The following is a 21,440-nucleotide window of genomic DNA, read 5'->3' on the forward strand; positions in this document are numbered from 1 at the left end:
GATGGGAAGCTTGTGCATGGAACTATGTGGCTGTTTACTGCCAAAAACAAAGCAGTGATGGCTCTTCAACTTCAGCATGCAGGGGTATCTGCTCTGGTGGACCAATCAGGTCAGACTTGCTCCTGATTGGTGAAAAAAAGGGAATCGCTGATGTCGGCAAATCCCCAAAATCCACACAGCTCGTTTTAGGTCAGGATTTTACATTCACAAGCACTACTAAGTGCAGGTTTTGTCATTAAATATCACATTTTGTGGGCTGGGGGGAAAGCCAAAGACCCACAAATTTCACTAAAAGACTTAATTAACTGTTTTTTGCTTAATATGAGACCTTCATATGATTTTGTGCTGTGGGCATTACGCACACCACACTAAGCCCTGCAGTAAGCAAAATGCTGCCACGTGGTCAAGGAATAGCATAGATGTTCAAGTGAACTTGCATTAAATGAGTTTGTCTAGGCCAAAATTATGCTGCAGTATACACACTAGGGATGTTCGATACCAACTTTTTCAGATCAATATTAGGACATGTACTCCCTCTTGAAGCTCTCTTTGTTTTTAACAAATGAACAAAAGTGCAAAATAAAACTAACTGTCAGAGTTATTGAATTTTTTCTAATAAACTGAAGTGCAAAATAAAACAGTTTATGTTAACTCTCCCTGATTCATTCATGTTGTTTTAGCATGACCTAACGCACATTTGCTGTGATGTCAAACTGCAGCAATGTAGCGCCAACTACTGGCTAGGAGGACTCACTCAGTGAAAGATTTTTCTGCTGGTATCAGCAGCCTTTGTGAGAACTGGTACCTTGAAATAAGGCTGGTATTGGCCTGATACCTACCCTGCTACTTGCCCATCCCCAATATGTACCCTAGCTACATTCAAGTTCTTCTTTATAAATTCCCAGTTTACTTCCATAAATTTCGAATGGAAGTTTCCAACTTTGAAAATTCTGGACCTTTTGAAACCTTGGACAGTATAAAGCCTAAAAGAAGCATAATACGCTTTCTTTTGCTTTTGAATGTTTTTTATGAGTATGTTTTTTTCTTGATAGGTGGTACTTTGGTAAAATGGGTCGCAAAGACGCTGAGAGGCTGCTGCTGAATCCGGGGAACCACCGAGGAACTTTCCTGGTGCGAGAAAGTGAAACTACAAAAGGTGATGATCACTTATACATTAACAGAAAATAAGTAACAAGTAAAAGTGCTGATCAGTTGAAAGCACTCAGAGGTTTGGATGGACATGGGACTTTTTATGAAATGGAAAGGTCAAGGAGGAGAACAGTGCACCAAGTCTGGGCAAAGTAAGAAAGCTGGAGACTGCTGTAGCTGCAGTTTGAAAGAGAAGTTCCCGAAGCGTTTATTCATTAAATATCCAATAACAGTGCTCATAATTTATAAACCCGACAGCCGTGTTTGTTGAATGGCCAAAAACTCTCAAATCAGAGGTTGTAAATTATGCATAAAGAAATGGATTCTTTGTCAAAGATGACAAAGCGTGCTGTAGCTTTAAACTCACTTCTGGTGTAGTCATAGAGACTTAGACTTGCTCAATCTGGTCCTGCTCGACCCCAAGTGGCATTTTGAGATGACCTTTATTGACTCTAATAATCTTGTTTTAAAGTGCGGATTACAATCAGGTATATATCAAGAAGGGAGACTTTTTCAAGATCACCTAGAAACTCCTCACAGCCCCTTTGATTTAAGTGCATCTTGAGCTTCATATTTCCTCAGTAGGCAAACTGTCACTTGGGCATAAATATTAGTAAATTACAAACAGTAATATTATTCCTAAAGTGAAGGTTTTGTGCTGCTTATTTTCCCCAGGATTCGTATTGTAAATAAACAGGTCAAAAAATTGCACAAGAGAAGACGATCATCAAAATCCCAAAAAAGTGTAGACAAGAAATCAAGAACAGCAGCTTCAGGAGAAAAACATAAGGATGCTTGACCAGATCCAGATTGAGACCAACAGTGACATAAACTTGATGACAGAATATTTCCCTTTTCTTCTTTAGGTGCTTATTCTCTCTCCATACGAGACTGGGATGACACCAAAGGAGACAACGTGAAACACTACAAGATCCGCAAGCTGGACAGCGGGGGATACTACATCACCACAAGGGCACAGTTTGAAACGTTACAGAAGCTCGTCAAACACTACACAGGTATGTAAGACACCCTGCTGCTTTGTTATTGTTTACATGATAGAATAGGATAAAATAGAAAATATTTTATTTATCCCCGAAAACTCAAGAGGTGTCACAGCAGCAATCAAGAAAACATAAGTAAGAAAGTGTGTAGAAAGTGCAAAAAGGTCCATAACAAGATAGATAATGACTGGTTGTTTAGTCTTTCCCTCCTGTATCCTGTCTGCTCACAGCAGGTGAAGTTTTTCCAATGTGACGTTGGTGCCTGGTGTTAGCTCCGTTAGCCATGTCTGTGAATAGCATGATGCTACTCTGCCCTCTGGTATTCCCTCTGTTGCTGGGTTAGCACAGCTAGCTTGTCCATCTTATTGGAGATAGATCTTACGTGCCCAATAACAATGGATGGAAGGACAGGTTGATGTCATCACTTCTTAGCTCACACCTGAGAACCAGCACGTCATCCTCACCTCCTTTTCCTCACCTTGTGGGGAAACATCAGGCCTTGCACCAGTTAGCATTGACATGCTATAGGCTGCTAACAGCTGAGTTCACATGTAAACAATGCAGCCATGGTTACATGTAGGATCTCCAGACAAACACAGGAGAAAAAGTAGTAAAGATATCACTGAAACCACAAAAAGTTTGGTGTCCATGACCAACAAATGAACCATACAAAGTAATGATCCACGCCAAATACAAAGATAACGAAAAAGAGGTGAGAAAGTTAAAAGAAACGGACAAAGAAGAGAGAGCTGCTGCAACAGACAGCCATACTATGACTATGTTTGTCTTCATTCAGAGTTTCAGTTAATTCCATAATTTTCAGGTTATTTTTCTTGTAGCTGTGTCTACAGGTCAGAATGGATTTACTACATCGATATGATTTGCGAGTAGCTGAGTAAATGTGGCATAAAAGCCTAACAGAGTTACTGAAGGAGATGAAACACATTTGATTTTATAAAAAATTGATGGTGCAGTTATGATTCCTCTGCCCAAGGGGAGCTCAGGTTAAATCTCTCCGCTTGCTTTCAGTCTGACTCTGCAGAGAGTGTCAGTGTGTTAAGAAGCCACTTCATCTCATTTATATTTCATCACTGTTGCTACAAAAGTTTGATTTCATCCACATCAAAGGGAATGAGCTGAAGCATGAAGCAGATTTTAAAACCTTGTACTCCGTGTGTTTGTGTGTGTGAAAGTGGCACAGCTGGGTGATGTCATGTTTTGGTCTCGCTTTTATCGCAGAGCACGCTGACGGGCTCTGCCACCGGCTGACGACAGTTTGTCCCACGGTCAAGCCTCAGACCCAGGGGCTGGCGAAAGACGCTTGGGAGATTCCTCGAGAGTCTTTGCGCCTGGAGCTCAAACTGGGGCAGGGCTGCTTCGGCGAGGTCTGGATGGGTAAGATGACAATGCTTCATTTCTGGGCGGCATTTGTTCCTTTTGAAACTGTAATTATCCAAGCAAGGAAGGGAAACTTAACATTGTTTGTTTAAATTGATCAGAAAAACACTCTGAGTCTATTTTTATCATGTCTGTTTTTGTCTGAGCTGGGGAATTATCCACTTCCTGCAGTTGCTTCCCCTGTTTGTTATAATTCTCCAGAGATGGTCAAAATGATTTGTTGCTTTCCGAACTGCAGACTCATATCCGCTCATCCTCTCTGTGAGGACTGCATGTCTGAGCAATTACAAGACCTAATTGATGATATTGTCCCGCTCACACCTCATTAACAGCCCTGATTACCCTCGTGGCCATTCAGCTTTCTCTACCCTCGTCTTTGTCTGTGCAGGCACGTGGAACGGCACGACAAAGGTGGCCATAAAGACGCTGAAGCCCGGTACGATGTCGCCCGAGGCCTTCCTCCAAGAGGCTCAGATCATGAAGAAGCTCCGACACGACAAACTGGTTCCTCTGTACGCCGTCGTATCCGAGGAGCCCATTTATATCGTTACAGAGTACATGGCCAAAGGTACACACGCATACCTGAAACTCATCTTCTAAATTGTTCCATTTGATTTGCAGTACAACTAATTTTCTGGCTCTTGAGGATAACAAGACTCAGCTGTTTCCTCTCCTCTCTCATGAGATCTATTTTTAAAAAAGCCCAACAACACACAACCAGCGTTTTTCTGAGGCTCCAAATTGGTCATGAGGCCTTGGTTTTTCAGGCACCGCAGTGATGTCAGAAACACGATGCATGATGAGTCCCTTACAGGAAAAAAATGTAAATTTTATGAATGTTTTAATTAATGTGCTGTACAGATTGAAGGTCCTTGAAATTCCCTTGTGGCTCCCTGAGCTTTGAAACTGGGATGTTTAATTGAAAACTGCAGGAGCTTTGCAGAAAGGCTTCATAGTTTCAGCTGCAGCAGTGATTTCATGAAGTATTTTAAAGACATTTTCTGCTCCTAATGCAGAAAAAAACTTATTTTAAAGAACACCAAATGAGAAGATTTCAATACAGAGTCAGTTTTATTCTGTGGTTTAATTCCCGGACTAAGTACAGAGTGGAGCAAGGGCTGAGTTGGAATATTTAACATCTCATACAAGAGGACATTGGCATGAATTTATTAATTTATTACTCATGACCGCTCCTCATTTATGACTTCTCGCTGTCCCTGTTTTTACAGGAAGCCTGCTCGACTTCCTTAAAGAAGGCGACGGTAAATTCCTGAAGCTCCCTCTGTTGGTGGATATGGCTGCTCAGGTGAGACATACCTCAGTGATGTCCCAGATTAATGTTTCATTTCATCTGTTTTCCCCATTCTTGGAAATGTGATGTTTCAGGAATGTCTGTTGGGAATTTCTTCAAATGTGGCACAAACTTCACCATGACTCAAGAATAAACTGATATCTTTTGGGTTGTAAGGTCACAATAGGGGTCAAGCCTTTTGCCATAGCTCATGAAATCACTTATTCTTACAAATATTTAAGTCTTAATATCAGGGATGGGCGAGTACCAATACCAGTACCATTGGTATCGGGCTGATACCAGCCTTAATTTAAAGTATCAGTACTTGTGAAGGCTGCAGATACCAGCAGCCAATAATCAAGTCCTTCTCTCCAGTAGTTGGCGCTACATTGCAGCGCTTTGACACCACAGCAAAAGTGTGTCAGATCCTGTTTAAACAAGCTGAATAAACCAGGGAGAGTTGACAGTTAAAATATTTTATATTGCACCTAACTGTATTTTAAAAATAACTAAAATTTTTACAGTTGTAAGTTGTTTTATGACACCTTTTGTTTATTTATTTGCAGAAAATCACAAAGTCAGAAAGAGTTGTTTGGGGGTTTATTTTGGACTTAATTGCAGATTGTCTTTTTCAAAATGATCTGTCACTAATCATCAAAACTTTATCAAAAGTACAAGTGGTATCGGTCTGAAAAAAAGTGGTGTCGAACTTGCCCATAGGTATGTTGGACTGGATGTTGTGATATATAAGCCTTTTTTCCCAAAGTTTTAAAGAGGGAGTACTGTGCAATTTTTAGTATTCATTTTTAGTTTCCTTACGTGATTCACAGCTAAAAAAAAAACTACTTTTTTCACAAACTGGAGTTTTGGAAAGCTCTTATTTCAGCGTCTGTGTGAAAGCTTTCTTTTAGCTGCTGTCCCTTTAAGGTCTCCCGCTCCATAAACCCCCTTCCTTCTGATTGGTCAGGCCTGTTGGATGCAGAGCTATGAGCAGGTCTTGCTTCTTTGTGGCCTGCCCCTCCAGCTTGTGATAAAGCAGTAAGGAGATCCTTAAGTGATGACCTCATTGTTTCAGCGAGCCTCGTGAAGATCTCACAAAGAATTTTTGGAACGGACCATTTTCACCTAGAGAAGTCTGCAGACAGATTCTGTGATTTCTACCACATATGAGTATGTAGAGATTTGAAAATCACATTTAGTATTGTTACTTTATATTCATGTTTAAAATATGTGGAGGTTGAATACCCCTCTTTAAATATCTTGAGTGAACACTTAATACCATTATTAAACACTGCAATTCATGGGAGGATGAAGAAACTTTGCTTCATATTTCTTTTGAGACTGAATTATGAGGCAAATTTGGGGTTTTCACCTTGATTTTCCTCTGATACAGATGTGGGAACACCTGCAAGGAATTTGAGTCTGTTTTCTCTTTTTCTTAATGAACTCACTCTCCAACAGACATGCAGCAGAACAAGAACAGCTTAACCCAGATTCATATCATTTCTTTATACATATCATTGATTCATTCGTCTATTTCAGGGAAGATAGAGTGAGAGGGTAAAGGATGAATCGGTTGTAACAAATTTGACTGATTTGTGATAGGATAGAACTATAAATAGGTCTTTTATTTTTTTATTTGTTTTACGAGCGCAGGATTTGTGTCAGTGAGTCATGAAGTTCAGGCTTCTATTTTAAGCCTCAGATTTTAAATAAAGAGCGACAGCTTCTGGTAAACATAACTTCCTCTTCCAGATTTGGCACACATAGCTTCTCTTCTTTCAGGGTTTGTCTCCTTTCTTTGTCTGACAGAAGCTTTGAACTTCTGAGATGCTAAAAATTTTGCACAGAAGCCGCCACCATGAGATGCTGTCACAAATTTTGTTTTTTTGTTTTCTTTTAGATCGCAGACGGCATGGCTTTCATTGAGAGGATGAACTACATCCACAGGGACCTGCGTGCTGCAAATATCCTCGTTGGCGACAACCTGGTGTGCAAGATCGCTGACTTTGGCCTGGCCAGGTTGATAGAGGACAATGAGTATACAGCGAGGCAAGGTGGGCACACACACACACAGATTTATGAACACACACACAGCCTGAGTCACAGTTGAATGTGGTGTCAGAGCAGAAATAGATGGAGCAGTGACCTCGCAGCAAGGATGACTCCCTGTTGTCTGCTATCACGGTGAATTAGGATGATAGCTGAAAGCAGATGCTCCTGTTTGCCCTGATTAGTTACACGTTTCTCACGCTGTGAGGGTTCATCAGTCCATCAGCTCCTTACAGAGCTGGTTCACCACAATTACAGAAAATCCTTTTCTTTTTACTCTTCAGTGCATAATTAGAGCCTTATTTTGTCATTTTTTAAATAAATTTCTGTCGCAACAAAGCCTGAATCACTGAATCAGTACTCATTTATGTACAAAAATTGATGAATGCCCTGAAGTTTTCCTGGTTTGTGAATTTAACAGCCTCAATTTTTTCACTGTCAATTTCTAGAAAAGAAAGCCCTGAAAAATTCTGGGTATTTTGAAATTAACAAATTGTAGTTTTTTTTAAAAAAAATTCAAGAAAATTTCAGGCTGCAAATTGGAAAAGCTGAAATGTTCTCCCAGAAATCTCTGGGATATTCCAGAAATATTCAGGAAAGACAATTTTTTAATTGTTGCTATGCCCATTTTTGAACAACCAACATACAATTTCTTGACATATTCTGGGTATAGGATTGCAAACAGTTTAAGTTTTCCCCAAGTCATTTCTAGAAAAAAAAAAATTCCTGAAATTTTCTGGGTACTGTGATTTCAACAAATTGTAGTTTTCTAGAAAAAAAATTCAAGAAAATTTCAGGCTTTATGAACAGGAACAACTTAAATATTCCCCCAGAATTTTTCTAGAAAAAATTCAGAAATATTCAGGAAAGCCATTTTTTGATTGTTGCTATGCCCATTTATTGAACGGCCCAAATAAAATTTCTCAACATTTTCTGGGTATATGAATGCAAACAGTTTAAGTTTTTCCCAAGTCAGTTCTAGAAAATTTTCTTAAGTCTCATGAAATTGTCTGCATATGCAAATGCAAAGACCTTAAGTTTTTTTATGTATTTTTCTAGAAAAGTTTACTTAGATTTTTATATGCATGCAAAAAGGTAATAGTTTCCTGAAAAGTCACAGAAATTTTAAGGAAAGAGAATCTTTGTCATTTTTTAGAAGAAGGGTGTATGAATGTGAACGCTGAAGTGTTTCCTGTGTCATTTACTACAACGTTTTTCAGAAAATTCCCAGAAATTTTCAGGAAAGAGTATCTCTGTCATTTACAATAAGATTTTCTGAATTCTTCAGGGAGTATAGCTGAAATTTTTCCTATGTAATTTTCTATCATATTTTCCTGAAAGTTTCAGTGTATATTAATGCAAACAGCTCATATTTTCTAACCCCATGAAATTTTGAGGAAAAAGAATCTTTATGATTTTCTTGGAAGTTCTGAATTCTTCAGGTTGTATGAATATGAATAGCTGAAGTTTTACCCATGTCATCTTCTAGAAAATTTCCTTACATTTTTAGTGTGTGAGTGCAAAAGCTTAAATTTTCAGGAAGGGGATCTTTGTCATTTTCAGGAAAGTATCCTGAATTCTACATGGTACGTGAATAAGGCAGCAGAAGTCTTCTTGGAAATTCCTTTAAATTTTTATTAGGAAAATTTTTTTCTGTAGGTGTATATATGAACAATTATTGTTGTTGTCACACTTTCTTCAGAGGAGAAAACCAGTACAGAGCGGGATTGGAAAGTAAATTATATATATATATATATATTTTCCTAGTATTGTCCTGTTCCCTTTAGAAGATAAAAAGAAACAAACTGTCCTATTTGTGCATGCAGAGGGGCTCTTTTATTTAAACTGGCCCTTAAGAATAAGACCCAATCTTTCCACTCAACCTGAAACCTTAAATTTAACATACTCTTCTCTGAGCAGTATTTCTAAGTCTGTTGGACCCTGACTAAAAAAAAGATTATGTGGTCTTTATGATGTCATTATGTGTCACTAAACCCTCTCGCATAAAGCTGCTACGCCCTCTAGTGGTATTACCTCACCTAACCCCTCCGCTCTCCGTGGCGTACAGGAGCCAAATTCCCCATTAAGTGGACGGCCCCTGAGGCTGCTCTCTACGGACGCTTCACCATCAAGTCAGACGTCTGGTCCTTTGGGATCCTACTCACTGAGCTCGTCACCAAAGGCAGAGTGCCCTATCCAGGTAAATGACAGTGACACACACACACACACACGCATACACATAATCTCACAATCGCACACACAAAATAAGACGGTCTTAGGGTGGTAACTCACAGCAGGAGTTATCAGCTTTCAGTCTGTCACTAGGCGTCAAGCTGGCGTGCTCATTAATGACAGAGGATGAAGTGAAGCTGTCTGATATTGTCTGCGCTGGTTGTTTATGCCTCTGCAGGGAGAACAGTGACAGTGGCATCCACATACACACACTGATACCCTAACACACACACACACACACGCACACTTGAGATTAGATGAGACCATCTGGTGGAGGACGATGAGGAGATTGAACACCACTTTTGTTTATAACCATCTGCCAGACTGACACTGCCCTGGGGAGCAGTGCCTGCAGTGCCCTGCGACACCTTCCACAAGCCCCACTTTCCATCAGACACTGAGTTTAAAAGTTCAGAAAACTCAGCCTGAAAACAATTTCAACGTTTGGATGAATTATTAAAGTAAAGAATCATCTTCTATTTGCCAACATTTACCAACAAGCAACATTTTGTTAGAATACGTGAAAGAGCTGGGGCCTTAAGATAGTCTCAAAGTAATGAGCTGTTTACAACAAGGTAAAGCATTAAAACTTTCCACAAATACAGTAGATATGCAAACTTAAAGAGGGGGTACTGTACTTTTTTTTTAGTCCCCATAGTAGTTTAATGTGATTTGCAGCTCAAAGATATCCACATTTCTTTTACTCCTGAGTTTTATAAAACCCTTATTTCAGTCTCTGTCTGAAACGCTTTGTTTAGCTGCTGTCTCTTTAAGGCTTCCAGCTCCACAACCCCCCCTAACCTTTGATTGGCTTGCTCTCTGGAGTCTCACAAAAGGCAGCGCTATGGGCTGATTTGGTGTCTGAAGTCTGCCTCTCCAAAGTGTTATGAGACAGTTAATAATTAAATATTAGAAAGTATAATACCCCCTCTTTAATTTTTTTTTTTACAGTGACAGGAGAACAGGGTGTTGGGCTAGAGTTTCAGCCACACTGGTTGTGATTAACAGCACTTCTGGACTTACTGTTGATAACAACTCCAAATTATACATTTGATTGGAAACTACAGCTAGCAGCCTGCTAGCTTAGCATAAGCATAGGAAACAGATGTAATTGGCTAAAACAAAAACACACTTTTTAGAGCAATAGACATGTAGGAACTTGTTAATCCTGCACAACTTAATCAAAGAAAGATAAACAGGAACTGTTGGTGAGCTTAAGCAATATCTTCTTAGCTATAGCTTCAAATTTGTTTGCCGTAATATAATTCTATTTAAGAGAAAATTTAATCTAAGCCCTTCTCTTTTTAAGAGGATCATGGTTTTATCAAAAAAGTTTAAAAATTAACAAAACAAGCCAATAAAATTTAGAAACCCGAGCCCATAAAGTGTTTGAAAAGTTATAAAAGACTCTAACCTTTGTGTCTCCTCCTCCTCCTCAGGGATGGTGAACCGGGAGGTCCTTGAGCAGGTGGAGCGTGGCTACCGCATGCCCTGTCCCCAAGGATGTCCCGAGTCCCTGCACGAGATGATGAAGCTCTGCTGGAAGAAGGAGGCGGATGAGAGACCGACTTTCGAGTACCTGCAATCCTTCCTGGAGGACTACTTCACCTCCACAGAACCACAGTACCAACCTGGAGAGAACCTATAGCCTGCCGGACTTGGAATAAACACAAGCTTTTCATCCAACAACTCGACTGGAAACCAGACTGAACCACTACTTGCTCCACAGATTCTCCATTGATATATATTTTAACCTCATTGTCCAAACATTTAAATTTATTGTCCTTTTTGTTTCCATACATGGTACTACACAAGTCTAACCTGAGTGAACTGTTTTAATTTTACAGATTGGTTTTACAGCCATGTATGATACTGACTGTGGTGGAAAAAAAAATTTCAGATCTGTTTTTAACACTACATGTGGGATTTTTTCTGACAGTATAATGCTGTGAAACAAGCTGTGATAATCCCTTGCAATAGAAAACCACAGCGCTGGGTCCAACTGTTGTCCCTTGATGTGGTTTAATGTTGAGATCTCACACTACATTTGCCTCCAAATTGCTTTCTTATGTGGTGGATTGGTAAATTATGCATTAAAGCAATTAATTATTAAGAGAGATAATATATAACACGGACAGGGAGAGGCTCTCAGGGGACTGCTGGTCCATTTAACAATGATTATTTAAAAGAAAATCCCTCGCAGCTTCACTTTACTTAATTTTTATCAGATGCTGTGCAATTTTATTTCCTACACATGAAGTTACAGGACTGGGACACAGTCTCTGACGCCTTTCTGATTTTTTTACAACACGTTTTTCATGTTGTATTTTTTTAAAGCTCCTTTGCATTTCATCCATATCACATGGACATGGATTTACAGCTTCAGTGGAAGATTTCCTCGACTGCCCATCATCCTGCAGAGGTCTCGGTGAAGACTGAACACAACAAAGCCATAATTCTTCCTCTTGTATAATCTCACTGTGATCAGCACGGACACATGCTTACATAAGATCGCTCTGTTTAATGTTTCAGCGGGTTAAACAGTGATGAAACTCGAGGACCTTTCAGTTACTCACCAAACCAGATTGACACCTGAGGAAGCAGGATCAGACTTTTAAAGTTACTTCTGAGTGGAAATGAACAAATGTGCTTAAAGTGACCAAGCACTTGGAATTCTTCTGTGTTCATGTATCCTTGCAAAGACTGTTTGTACTGCAATGACAACTGTTTTTCTACTTTATCTTTGCATTTCCTGTCTCTAAATAAGTGGGGCAGTGCAAGTAACACCAACTGAAGCCTGGGCTTGTAAAGAAGGGCTTTGTATGTTATAAAATCCTCGTTTTGTAAGAATACTATTAAATAGTTAAGATTGCAAAATATATTTGGAAGAGAGGAGGTGGATGCAGTCTTGTTATGAGAGTTTGTACAATAAAAGACGTGATTTTGACTGTCTAGTAATGCATGCATTGCTAACCTAGATGTTGCACCAGTGCATTAAAATGTCACGTGACAGTTTTTGACCAATGAGAGGCCGCAGAGGGCAGGACAAGCTACCACCCACTTCTATATGAACAGAGCCTGAAGTTACAGGATCTGCAGAAATGTTGCACAGGATTCTGAAAGTGACAGCAAGGGATGTGAGATTCCCCACGTCTCTGGAGCAACATGGCTCTGATGCGATGGTAAGAGTTTTTGTTTTTGCAACTTTAACTTTAAAAGAACCAGACCCGTTTCTCACTGAAACTTTCCCACACCGCAGCACACAGACCCGGATTATTCGGTGGCTTATGTGGTCATCGACACGGACAGTGGGCTGAAAGGCTTCGGGTTCACGTTCACTTTGGGGAAAGGCACAGAGATAGGTGAGAATGTGTCAATGAAACACGACGAAACACAACCGAACTTCGCCGAAGTTAGTATCTGATTCGTAACTTCCGGTTCTGCTGTAGCGCAATGAAGGTCCTGATCCAAAACAATTTTGCCAGAACTTCAGACCTGCTCTACATAAACTTTGAGTCTGCAGTCAGTTTAAAACACAATATAATTTGCTAATTATTTCTCTGAAAATACAAAAATGAGACTTATTTCACCACTTTTCTCAGCTTCCAAGAGTTGTCCATCTATTAACTGTGAGCAGTATTTGGTTTCCTTAACAACGCTTCTTCATCTTAGCTACCAGTGTTTGAAAAGACAGTAGTGGGGCTAAAATAAAGAACTGTTTACATTACAGTGAAGCATTGAAAATATCCACTATATAGTACAGGTGTGTTAACTTAAAGAGGGGGTAATGTGCTTTTTTTAGTTTTTATACAGTACCTCTGGTAGTACCCCTCTAGCAGCTTATCATGATTTATGGCTAAAAAAAATTCCACTGTTGTTATATGAAACACACTTTTCAGCAACTTGTTTTACCTGCTGTCTCTTTAAAGTGATACTCTGGGATGGAACAAGTTGGGTCCTATCACAAGGTTTAGGGCAGAAATTACCCCTACAGCAGTGATTTTGTGCAGCAGAAGCCCAGAGCGCTCGCACCAAACACCCCCTCCCTGCTCCTCTGCCGGTTTCCTCTGCACTCAGATGGGGCCATATTTTACTTGACCAAAAACACAAATAAACGGACTCCCACGGAAAAAGTCTGATATCGGTCTGCATTCACACTTTGTTTAGAGAATTTTCAGCGCGTTACTTTCACACAAAAACACCGCTAAATAAGGCTCTAGTTCTCATCGTGTCTCTTCGTCCTGGCAGACTACCTGCGTTTGTTTATATCTGGCACGCCGCGCGCGTGGACTGATACACTAAGCGGCGAGCGCCTCGTAGCCAAAGTAACACGCTGAAAATTCTCTAAATAAAGCGTGAATGCAGACTGATATCAGATTTTTTCGGTGGGAGTGCGTTTATTTGTGTTTTTGGTCAAGTAAAATATGGCCCCGTCTGAGTGCAGAGGAAACCGGCAGAGGAGCAGGGAGGGGGTGTTTGATGCGAGCGCCCTGGGCTTCTGCTGCACAAAAACACTGCTGTAGGGGTAATTTCTGCCCTGAAACTTGTGATAGGATCCAACTTGTTCCATCCCGGAGTATCACTTTAAGACAAACCCCCCTTCCCTCTGATTAGCCAGCCGTCTGGAGGCAGACCTTGTGTTTGAGGCCTGCCCCTCCAATGTGTTATGAACCCCCTTATACAACGACATCATCATTTCAGCACGTCTCGTGGGGGTCTCTGGACACTGAGCATTGTTACTCCAAACTAATGATTGAAAAATGGGAAAGTGTAATATCCCCTCTTTGAATGTCTAAAATGTGGAACTGTTTTTTAAACTGATGGGATTAAAGGGTTGTGGGGTTGGGTCAGGGCTCATACAGCCTCAAATTTTATACCTTGGATATAGCATGCTGCCTTTTAGCTAGGCATAAACCTCTCTGAGCCACATTTGAGACCCTTTTTTTATTTCTTCATAGATATAATAAAGGTTTTACAAATCTTAAACTGTAGTCTGTACACACCCAAAGATATTTCAGTTAAGACCTGGCAAGTCAAAGCATCATGGTTCTGGATCGGGGTATCAAAAGAACATAAACTGATAGCATTTAAGCTAACCATAGAAATACTGAATGTATTACCCAGTATTTAATGGTGAAAGAAAGAAAATACCAGTTACGTAGGTACTGTAAAGTTGGGGTATTTCCTCTTAAATGTCTTTAGTACTGATGTGTCAGGTCATTGTCTATGAACTCATATGAAAAAATAATAAATTAGCTTAATATTTTTGAAAAATGCAAATCTTGGATTTATAAAATTACCAGAAAATGTCATGACTGCACCTGAATGTCATTCGTGCAAAGTGGCACCTCACACTGCCACCTTGTGATTGTCTTTGTTAACTACAACATTACAGTTTTTAGTTATATATTTTCTAGACTTGTTCAGAAAAAGACATTTTTCTTTTTTGAGGTTAGGTCTAACTGCCAACAGTATCTTTAGCTTTTCTTCCAGTAAGAGGGTGATTAATGTTTGCGTTTGCCTGCAGTGGTTTGTGCCGTGGAGGCTCTGGCCAGCCTGGTTGTTGGTAAAACTTTACAAGAGATTGTTAATGACTTTCGTGGATTCTACCGCCTCCTGACCAGCGATAGCCAGATGAGATGGGTAAGAAGAGTCAGACATACTGTGCAAAATATGAGAAATATATGAAAATGACACCTTACAATTGATATTAGGTTTGTTTTTATGTATTTTTTGTTTTTGTACATGTAGCCCCACATCCTCAATGCACACACTCCTTGAGCGATTTTCTACTCATTTTTGAAAGGGATGTCCAAACTGACTTTTTACACCCATTTCTGAGCCAGTTAGGCCCAGAAAAAGGAGTGATCCACCTGGCTACAGCTGCAGTGCTGAATGCTGTGTGGGATCTTTGGGCAAGGTCAGAGTCCAAGGTGAGACTGGTGATGTTTCATCAATAAAAGAAGAAAAAAAATCTCATGTTGAGCTGAATTACTCACAAGCTGTGTCCACATTTCTTGTAGCCGCTGTGGAAGCTGCTTGTTGACATGGTGAGTCACAGGAGGCACAGAGATTTACATTGATTCATGTGATCCCTCAGGAGAACTAACACGTCTTGTTGTCACGTCAGAATCCAAAACAGATCGTCTCCTGCATCGACTTCAGATACATCACTGATGTGCTCACGGAGGAGGAGGCTCTCGGTGAGACCTGCGTATGACGTAGTTTTTCATTTTAAAAAAAGCTGAAGGAGAGAAATCCCTTCTTTTGAATGCTGTTTTTTTTATATTCAGACATGCTCCAAAAAGCGCAGGAAGGCAAGCAGCAGAGAGGTGAGAACACTCAAAAGAGCCATTAATTACACGTCTGAATGAGATTATCCAGAAAGAAACGGCCTCTTTAGAAATCATCAGGAGTGCTTTTAGCCCCAGTAATGGCTCCCTGCTCTTAGAGACTGCTCTACTAACGTACTCCTCCTCCTCCTCTCTTCCTCACCCAGTGTTTATTAAATTTGCTTCTTATGCCTTGCAGAGGATCAAATGCTGAGGGAGGGTTATCCTGCTTACACCACGTCCTGTGCTTGGCTCGGATACTCGGACGAACAACTCAGACAGGTCTGTGTGCTGAAAACACATTTAAATCCTTAGTTTGAACCAAACTCTATACAGGAAGTAAACCAAGAAGAAGAAGAAGGCTGAATGGGACAATCATATTAAAAGTAAACATCATGTCAGTAGAATATCCTAATGAGAAATAATGACACAAGTGTCCAAGTTCAATAAAATCTGATTTCTTTCTGCACCCTTAGTGTCTCCCCCTGCTGGTTGTTATAAAGAATGCAGATGTCAGTGACTCAAGCATCGGCCCAGCTTTCTGAACAACTCAAGGCTTCTTTTTACTTCTTGTACAGAGTCTATGTTTTGTGCTGATCTTTGTTCCTACAGCTCTGCACAGATGCACTCAAAAGCGGCTGGACGAAATTCAAAGTGAAAGTCGGTGCAGACCTAGAGGACGACATTCGTAGATGCCGCTTCTTCAGACAAATGATTGGACCAAGTAACACTTTGGTAAGACTTTCACCTTTGTTTCTCAGAAAATTAAAATTAAAATGAACAAATACTGAAGTACTTTTTGTGCCAGATGATTGATGCCAACCAGAGATGGGACATAGCCGAGGCAATCGGCTGGGTGTCCAGCTTGGCTGAGTTTAAACCTCTGTGGATCGAGGAGCCGACCTGTCCGGATGACATCCTGGGTCACGCTGCTATCTCTAAGGTAAGGGAAGACTTCAAAGAGCCTTGTATAAAATATCAGTGGGGTCAAATCATAACAATCCTTTGGATGATTGTTGAAAATGTGTGTCTCTGTGGCTGACACAAACTATTGTTTGTTGTTTTAGGTTCCTCACTATCTTTGTTTTTGGTCTGTTTCTTTGTCTTTTGTCTCTTTGTAGTGTTTTTTTTTTGTCATTTTTTCGTTTGTGGTGTTTTAGATTCCTTGTTGTAGTTTCTGGTCATTTGATGGTTTATTGATGTCTGTGGTTGCTTTTTGCATTTCTTCTATTATAAAAGTTTGTTGTGATTTGTTGTTACTTTTGGCTGTAGTTTTCTGTTTGTAGTTCAATTTAAAATGCACAGTTTTGAGGACATGGCTTTTAACAAGGGACGTGTTTGTTTCAGAAATGAAAGAAGATTGGAGTAGGACTTTTTTTTTTTTAAATATCATGCATTATACATATTGAACAAGGTGTGTCTTTGTTCTAGATTTGTAGCTGATTTGAGCATCTCAGCACTTGTATCTTTGCAGTAACTTGTGTCTCTTTGTAGTTTCTCAGTTTAGATCTTTCACTGTAAAAAAAATGAAATCTTGTCAAGTGTTTTTGTCTTATTCTAAGTACAAATTGTCCCAAAAATGTCTTGTTTCCAGTTATTTAAAGACAAAAAATTAGATCTGAATTGCTTGTAACAAGTAAAAAAAAGTCTGCCAATGAAACAAGAAAATTTGCTTGAAAATCTGCTTGGAACTAGAATAATGTCTTAATACAATTAACTTTTCTCTTGTTCCATTGGCAGATTTTTTTTTTACTTGTTACAAGCAATTCAGACCTGATTTTTGTCTTTAAACAACTTGAAATGAGACATTTTTTTTCTGGACTGGTCAGGTGAATGTGGCTCATATCAAGTCTTAAAGGGCATTTAGTAAGATTTCAGTTTTCCAGTGTTCAGTCTAATGTAAATCTGGAGCAAGTTTTGCTAACTAACCCTTTGCTGTGTGCTCTTCCTGTTGGTCTATGTTTTATCCTTTGTATCCAGCTGTTTAAAGGCATTTCTCATTTTTCAGGCTTTGGCTCCTCTCGGGATTGGAGTGGCATCAGGAGAACAGGTCAGAACTCTTTTCAGACAAATCTCAAGCTGATAAAATATCCTTTGGTGGTTGGTTAACAGTTTTCCCCACAGTGTCACAACAGGGTGATGTTCAAGCAGTTCCTCCAGGCCTCGGCTCTGCAGTTTGTCCAGATCGACAGCTGTCGGCTGGGGAGCGTTAATGAGAACCTGGCTGTGCTGCTCATGGCACACAAGTTCAAGGGTGAAAATTAAAGATCTCATAGATTATTCAGCACATATCATACCCCAAAACCCTTGGCCTTTAATACACACACTAATTTAGTCTTCTTTCACAGTGCCTGTTTGTCCTCACAGTGGAGGAGTCGGTCTCTGTGAGCTCGTCCAGCATCTGATTCTCTTTGACTACATCAGTGTGTCTGCAAGTCTCAACAACCGGTGAGATCTTAGTTTTTATCCACTGTTACTGTTCCTAAATGATAAATCTTAATCAGCATTAATATTTCTGCTTTTTTCCCTCCAGCATGTGTGAATATGCCGATCACCTGCATGAACACTTCACCAGCCCCGTGGTCATACATGATGCCCACTACATGCCCCCTAAGGTGGGAAGCCTCACCCTTCAAAATCTTTAATTGTTGCTGTTTGATGTAAAAGTTTGAGCACGCTGTGATCACTGCTCCCAGGATCCCGGTTATTCAAGTGAGATGCTGGAGTCGTCCGTGAAGAGATATCAGTACCCTGAAGGAGACGTTTGGAAGCAGCACATGGAGAAATGAGGAGTTAAACTTTTACCCTCGACCTCCTGTAGGGCTCTTCAGACCGAATACAGGAGGACGGTGGGAAAGGGGGTAAAACACGGTAGTTACCCAGCCAAAATGGGAGACTTGACAGGGATGATTTAACTGTCAGACTACAGGGGTGGTACACAGCCGGGTTCTCTCTTACAGGAGCCAGTTTTCTCTTTTAAATTGTGGATTATGAGAGAAAACTGTAGCTTGCACTTTTTAAGATAAGCTGATCAGCACAAATGTAAATAACTTGTGATTTTTGAAGTATGAATGTTTTCATCATGGATGAAAAGATGGGTAAGGTTTACCGTTAGAAGACCCTTTTTTAAATTCCTGTAAAGGCTAAAATTCTTTACCATATGTGAGTCATCACATTTATTGCACTTCTTCAGAAATAAAAAAGGGTGAAATTCAAAGTCTTTATTATCTTATTAGATCTAAATATTAACAGTGACCATTTCCAAACAGCATGTAACATAAAATCCCCACGAAATACAAAACATTTGATAGTTAAGTAAACCTGTGATTACCAAAAATAGAAGTTGTCTAATGCCTGGCACATTTTTAACACGACATTTGACCACACACAGTACATTTTTGGCAACAATTCCAATTTCTATTTTATTCTTGAGCGTGTTTTCCCGTCCAAGGCAGTCCAACCAGAAAACGCAAATTTTGGAAGCTCAATTCCAGGCAAATAATCAGGTTACACCCCTAAAAACGGGGAAAGCAAGTCAGCTTAAAGTCTGACTTTGAATCTTGTGGAGAGTGGCCAGTCGTACCGGTTGCTTTAAGGATGAACTGAGAGTTAGAAATAAAGATTAAGTGTTTTTTTTTAAGTGGGGGTGAATGACAAACAATTAACATATATGAACAATAATACCTTTTTACAGCACATTCATAAAATATTTACACAGCCATCTGCATCTTAATGATGGGATGAGGGTTGTAGTCACAGATCTCAAAGTCCTCTGCTCGGAAATCATCAATAGTCTCCACTTTCCTCAGGATCTTCAGCTTTGGAAAGGGTCTGATCTCCCTCTGAAGCTGTAAGATTTAACAGATGAGTCAATGAAAATTATATATCAAGTATGTAAATCAGGCCAAAAACTACCTCAAACCAACCTACCTGCACTTTTAGAGGTTCAATGTGGTTGACATAGATGTGAGCATCACCCAGAGTGTGAACAAAGTCACCGGGCTGAAGGGATGAAATGAAACTTGCATTAAAGTGAGGAGGTAAAGCACAAAGTAATGCACTTTAAATGAGGTGTACTCTCACCTTCAGTCCTGTAATGTGTGCGATCATGTAGGTAAGAAGTGCATAGCTTGCAATGTTAAAAGGCACACCAAGACCCATGTCACCTGAGCGCTGGTAGAGCTGACACGACAGCTCACCGTCACACACGTAGAACTGACAGAGAGCGTGGCATGGGGGCAGAGCCATGAGGGGCAGGTCTGTAGCAAAAAAAGGTGAGAGGAAGTTGACTTAACATGATTCAGATCAACTTTATAAAGAGTTCATGAATTAATCACATCAGTTTTTACCTTTGGGATTCCAGGCACACATAATGATCCGTCTGTCCTCAGGATTCTTTTTGATGGTGTCTATCACGTTCTGCAGCTGGTCAACACCTTGTCCTTTGTAATCTGTGACAGGAAATGATATACAAGTTTAAGCTGGATCAGTCTATTTCCTGCACTTATCCAGGAAATAGACTGACCCCACACAAATAGTGCTGAGTAATTTTAAAGGTCAGGTTGGCGGTTGCTGTTCATCTTCATTTTCTCACACTGTACCTGCATGCATGTTTGTGTACTCAGCACCAAAGTGCCTCCACTGGAAACCATACACAGGTCCCAGGTCACCCTCCTCTCTGTCAGTGAACCCCAGATTGTCCAGGAAGTCTCGGGAACCATTGGCATCCCAAATCTTCACCCCTTTTTCTGAGAGCTCCTTGGCATTTGTAGATCCCTTTCAGAACATAAAGAAAATACTTTATCTCTTAAGTAAACAACAGAAATTCAAGGATGATTCACCAATATAATCTGCATGAAAAACAGTATCAAATGAGTTTATTTTAGTTTATTCATTTATTTATTTCCTTTACCTTTATGAACCACAGTAGCTCTTCCAGTATTCCTCTCCAAAACACTTTTTTGGTCGTCAGCAAGGGAAACTGATCTAAAAAAAAAAAACAGATTTATTTTATTTTTTTTACATCAATACTTAAGATATCTCAGGTTACTGCACTGAAATAGTGACCACAACATACATATGAAATCATGGCGATGGAACTGAAACGTGTGACTGCCCTCTAGTGGACAAAATCTGAATCTCTGAATGATCACAGACTTGTTTTGGCTTGTCCCTTCAGTTGTTTCTTTTACCTTATCAGCTAAACTACAAGCTATCAGACAACTACATCTGTAGTTACAATGCATTAAACACGTTAGAGTCTTTAAAGTTACTGTCCTCTCCATATTGAATTTTATCTATTTTTTTTTTTATCTTTTAGCCTTAAAAGTTAAGGTGCAGTTTTGATCTTCAAGATGGAGTTTCTAGACATAACATGGTATTTGAAGATGATAGGTAACAGTAATCATGACTTTTGGTTTTCTTTTATAGAGGAATTGTTGCAGAATGAACGTTGAGGGTACTTTCCTAAAAGCACCTTGAATGAGAAATGCACAACTTTATTTAAGAGCAAAATAACACACCTCGTAGACTGTATCTGGCCTGGGCACCGAACACAGAGATGACTCCTGTCCCGGTTCGGTCTCCCTTCCTGCGGCCGTGCTGCATGATGTACTCGATCTGATCCAGATACCCGCGCTCATCACAGAAAAGCCCGAAGCTCCTCTTCGACTCCTCTATCCCTGCTGCCTGGTTCTTCTTCTCCTCCTGCACCTTGTCGCCGGTCTCTCTGTGCACCTCCTCGGTGAGTATGTCTGAAGTAGCGGGCATTTTTGTGGTGAAAAAGTAAGACAATTCACTAGCTGCACACTTATGAAAGACGCGTTGTTTGTTATGTCACTAACAGCTTTCCCGGGTATTTTTTTCTTTCTGCGGAACCGGCTGTTCTCACAAGTTTTCCCCGCCCACAAAAAGGGGAAACAGCCAATAGCGTGCCGCGCAGTGCTCTCGCGAGACAGAAAGAGATCAGAAGCCCACTCCCTTTTG

At 40.1% G+C, this 21,440-nt stretch overlaps 3 protein-coding genes across 3 annotated transcripts in view; 2 read left to right on the plus strand and 1 right to left on the minus strand.

Moving 5' to 3' along the window:
• Window positions 1–12,057, plus strand: part of LOC141807349 (tyrosine-protein kinase yes-like) — a 30,922-nt gene extending 18,865 nt beyond the window's left edge. Inside the window, exons 5-12 of the mRNA XM_074693296.1 lie at window positions 1,053–1,156; window positions 2,016–2,165; window positions 3,390–3,545; window positions 3,937–4,116; window positions 4,778–4,854; window positions 6,743–6,896; window positions 8,960–9,091; window positions 10,563–12,057. Of these exons, the coding sequence (XP_074549397.1) occupies window positions 1,053–1,156; window positions 2,016–2,165; window positions 3,390–3,545; window positions 3,937–4,116; window positions 4,778–4,854; window positions 6,743–6,896; window positions 8,960–9,091; window positions 10,563–10,771 (1,162 nt within the window). The 3' untranslated portion in view covers window positions 10,772–12,057. The remainder of the gene's footprint in view (window positions 1–1,052; window positions 1,157–2,015; window positions 2,166–3,389; window positions 3,546–3,936; window positions 4,117–4,777; window positions 4,855–6,742; window positions 6,897–8,959; window positions 9,092–10,562) is intronic.
• Window positions 12,058–12,163: 106 nt separating this feature from the next.
• enosf1 (enolase superfamily member 1) lies at window positions 12,164–18,635 on the plus strand. Its single transcript, XM_074693798.1, has 15 exons — window positions 12,164–12,305; window positions 12,383–12,485; window positions 14,651–14,766; window positions 14,970–15,056; window positions 15,147–15,173; window positions 15,254–15,326; window positions 15,417–15,455; window positions 15,655–15,737; window positions 16,068–16,190; window positions 16,264–16,398; window positions 17,464–17,505; window positions 17,580–17,709; window positions 17,804–17,903; window positions 17,989–18,070; window positions 18,152–18,635. Exons 1-15 carry the CDS (start codon window positions 12,225–12,227, stop codon window positions 18,242–18,244), a joined length of 1,314 nt encoding a protein of 437 aa, XP_074549899.1. The 5' UTR covers window positions 12,164–12,224; the 3' UTR covers window positions 18,245–18,635.
• Window positions 18,636–18,716: 81 nt separating this feature from the next.
• Window positions 18,717–21,425, minus strand: tyms (thymidylate synthetase). The gene is made up of 7 exons (XM_074693799.1): window positions 20,978–21,425; window positions 20,368–20,441; window positions 20,057–20,231; window positions 19,805–19,906; window positions 19,539–19,714; window positions 19,386–19,457; window positions 18,717–19,303 (listed from the first exon to the last, which is right to left on the minus strand). The coding sequence occupies exons 1-7, from the start codon at window positions 21,222–21,224 to the stop codon at window positions 19,166–19,168; spliced, it is 984 nt and encodes a 327-aa protein (XP_074549900.1). The 5' UTR covers window positions 21,225–21,425; the 3' UTR covers window positions 18,717–19,165.
• Between the last annotated feature and the right edge of the window lie 15 nt (window positions 21,426–21,440).

Source organism: Halichoeres trimaculatus, unplaced genomic scaffold (genome assembly GCF_033239565.1).
Source record: "Halichoeres trimaculatus isolate MK-OKI-2021-1 unplaced genomic scaffold, fHalTri1.1 fHalTri1_scaffold_18, whole genome shotgun sequence".
NCBI lineage: Eukaryota > Metazoa > Chordata > Actinopteri > Labriformes > Labridae > Halichoeres > Halichoeres trimaculatus.

Bases quoted from the DNA above. Each gene is read 5' to 3' on its own strand.
- tyms (XM_074693799.1), bottom strand. From the start codon at position 21,224: ATGCCCGCTACTTCAGACATACTCACCGAGGAGGTGCACAGAGAGACC. The intron at 19,715-19,804 runs GTAAAAACTGAT...TTTTTGCTACAG, and splicing joins GTGTGCCTGGAATCCCAAAG to ACCTGCCCCTCATGGCTCTG. The intron at 19,304-19,385 runs GTAGGTTGGTTT...TAAATCTTACAG, and splicing joins TTGAACCTCTAAAAGTGCAG to CTTCAGAGGGAGATCAGACC.
- enosf1 (XM_074693798.1), top strand. From the start codon at position 12,225: ATGTTGCACAGGATTCTGAAAGTGACAGCAAGGGATGTGAGATTCCCC. The intron at 15,738-16,067 runs GTCTGTGTGCTG...TTGTTCCTACAG, and splicing joins CGGACGAACAACTCAGACAG to CTCTGCACAGATGCACTCAA. The intron at 17,710-17,803 runs GTGAAAATTAAA...CTTCTTTCACAG, and splicing joins CATGGCACACAAGTTCAAGG to TGCCTGTTTGTCCTCACAGT.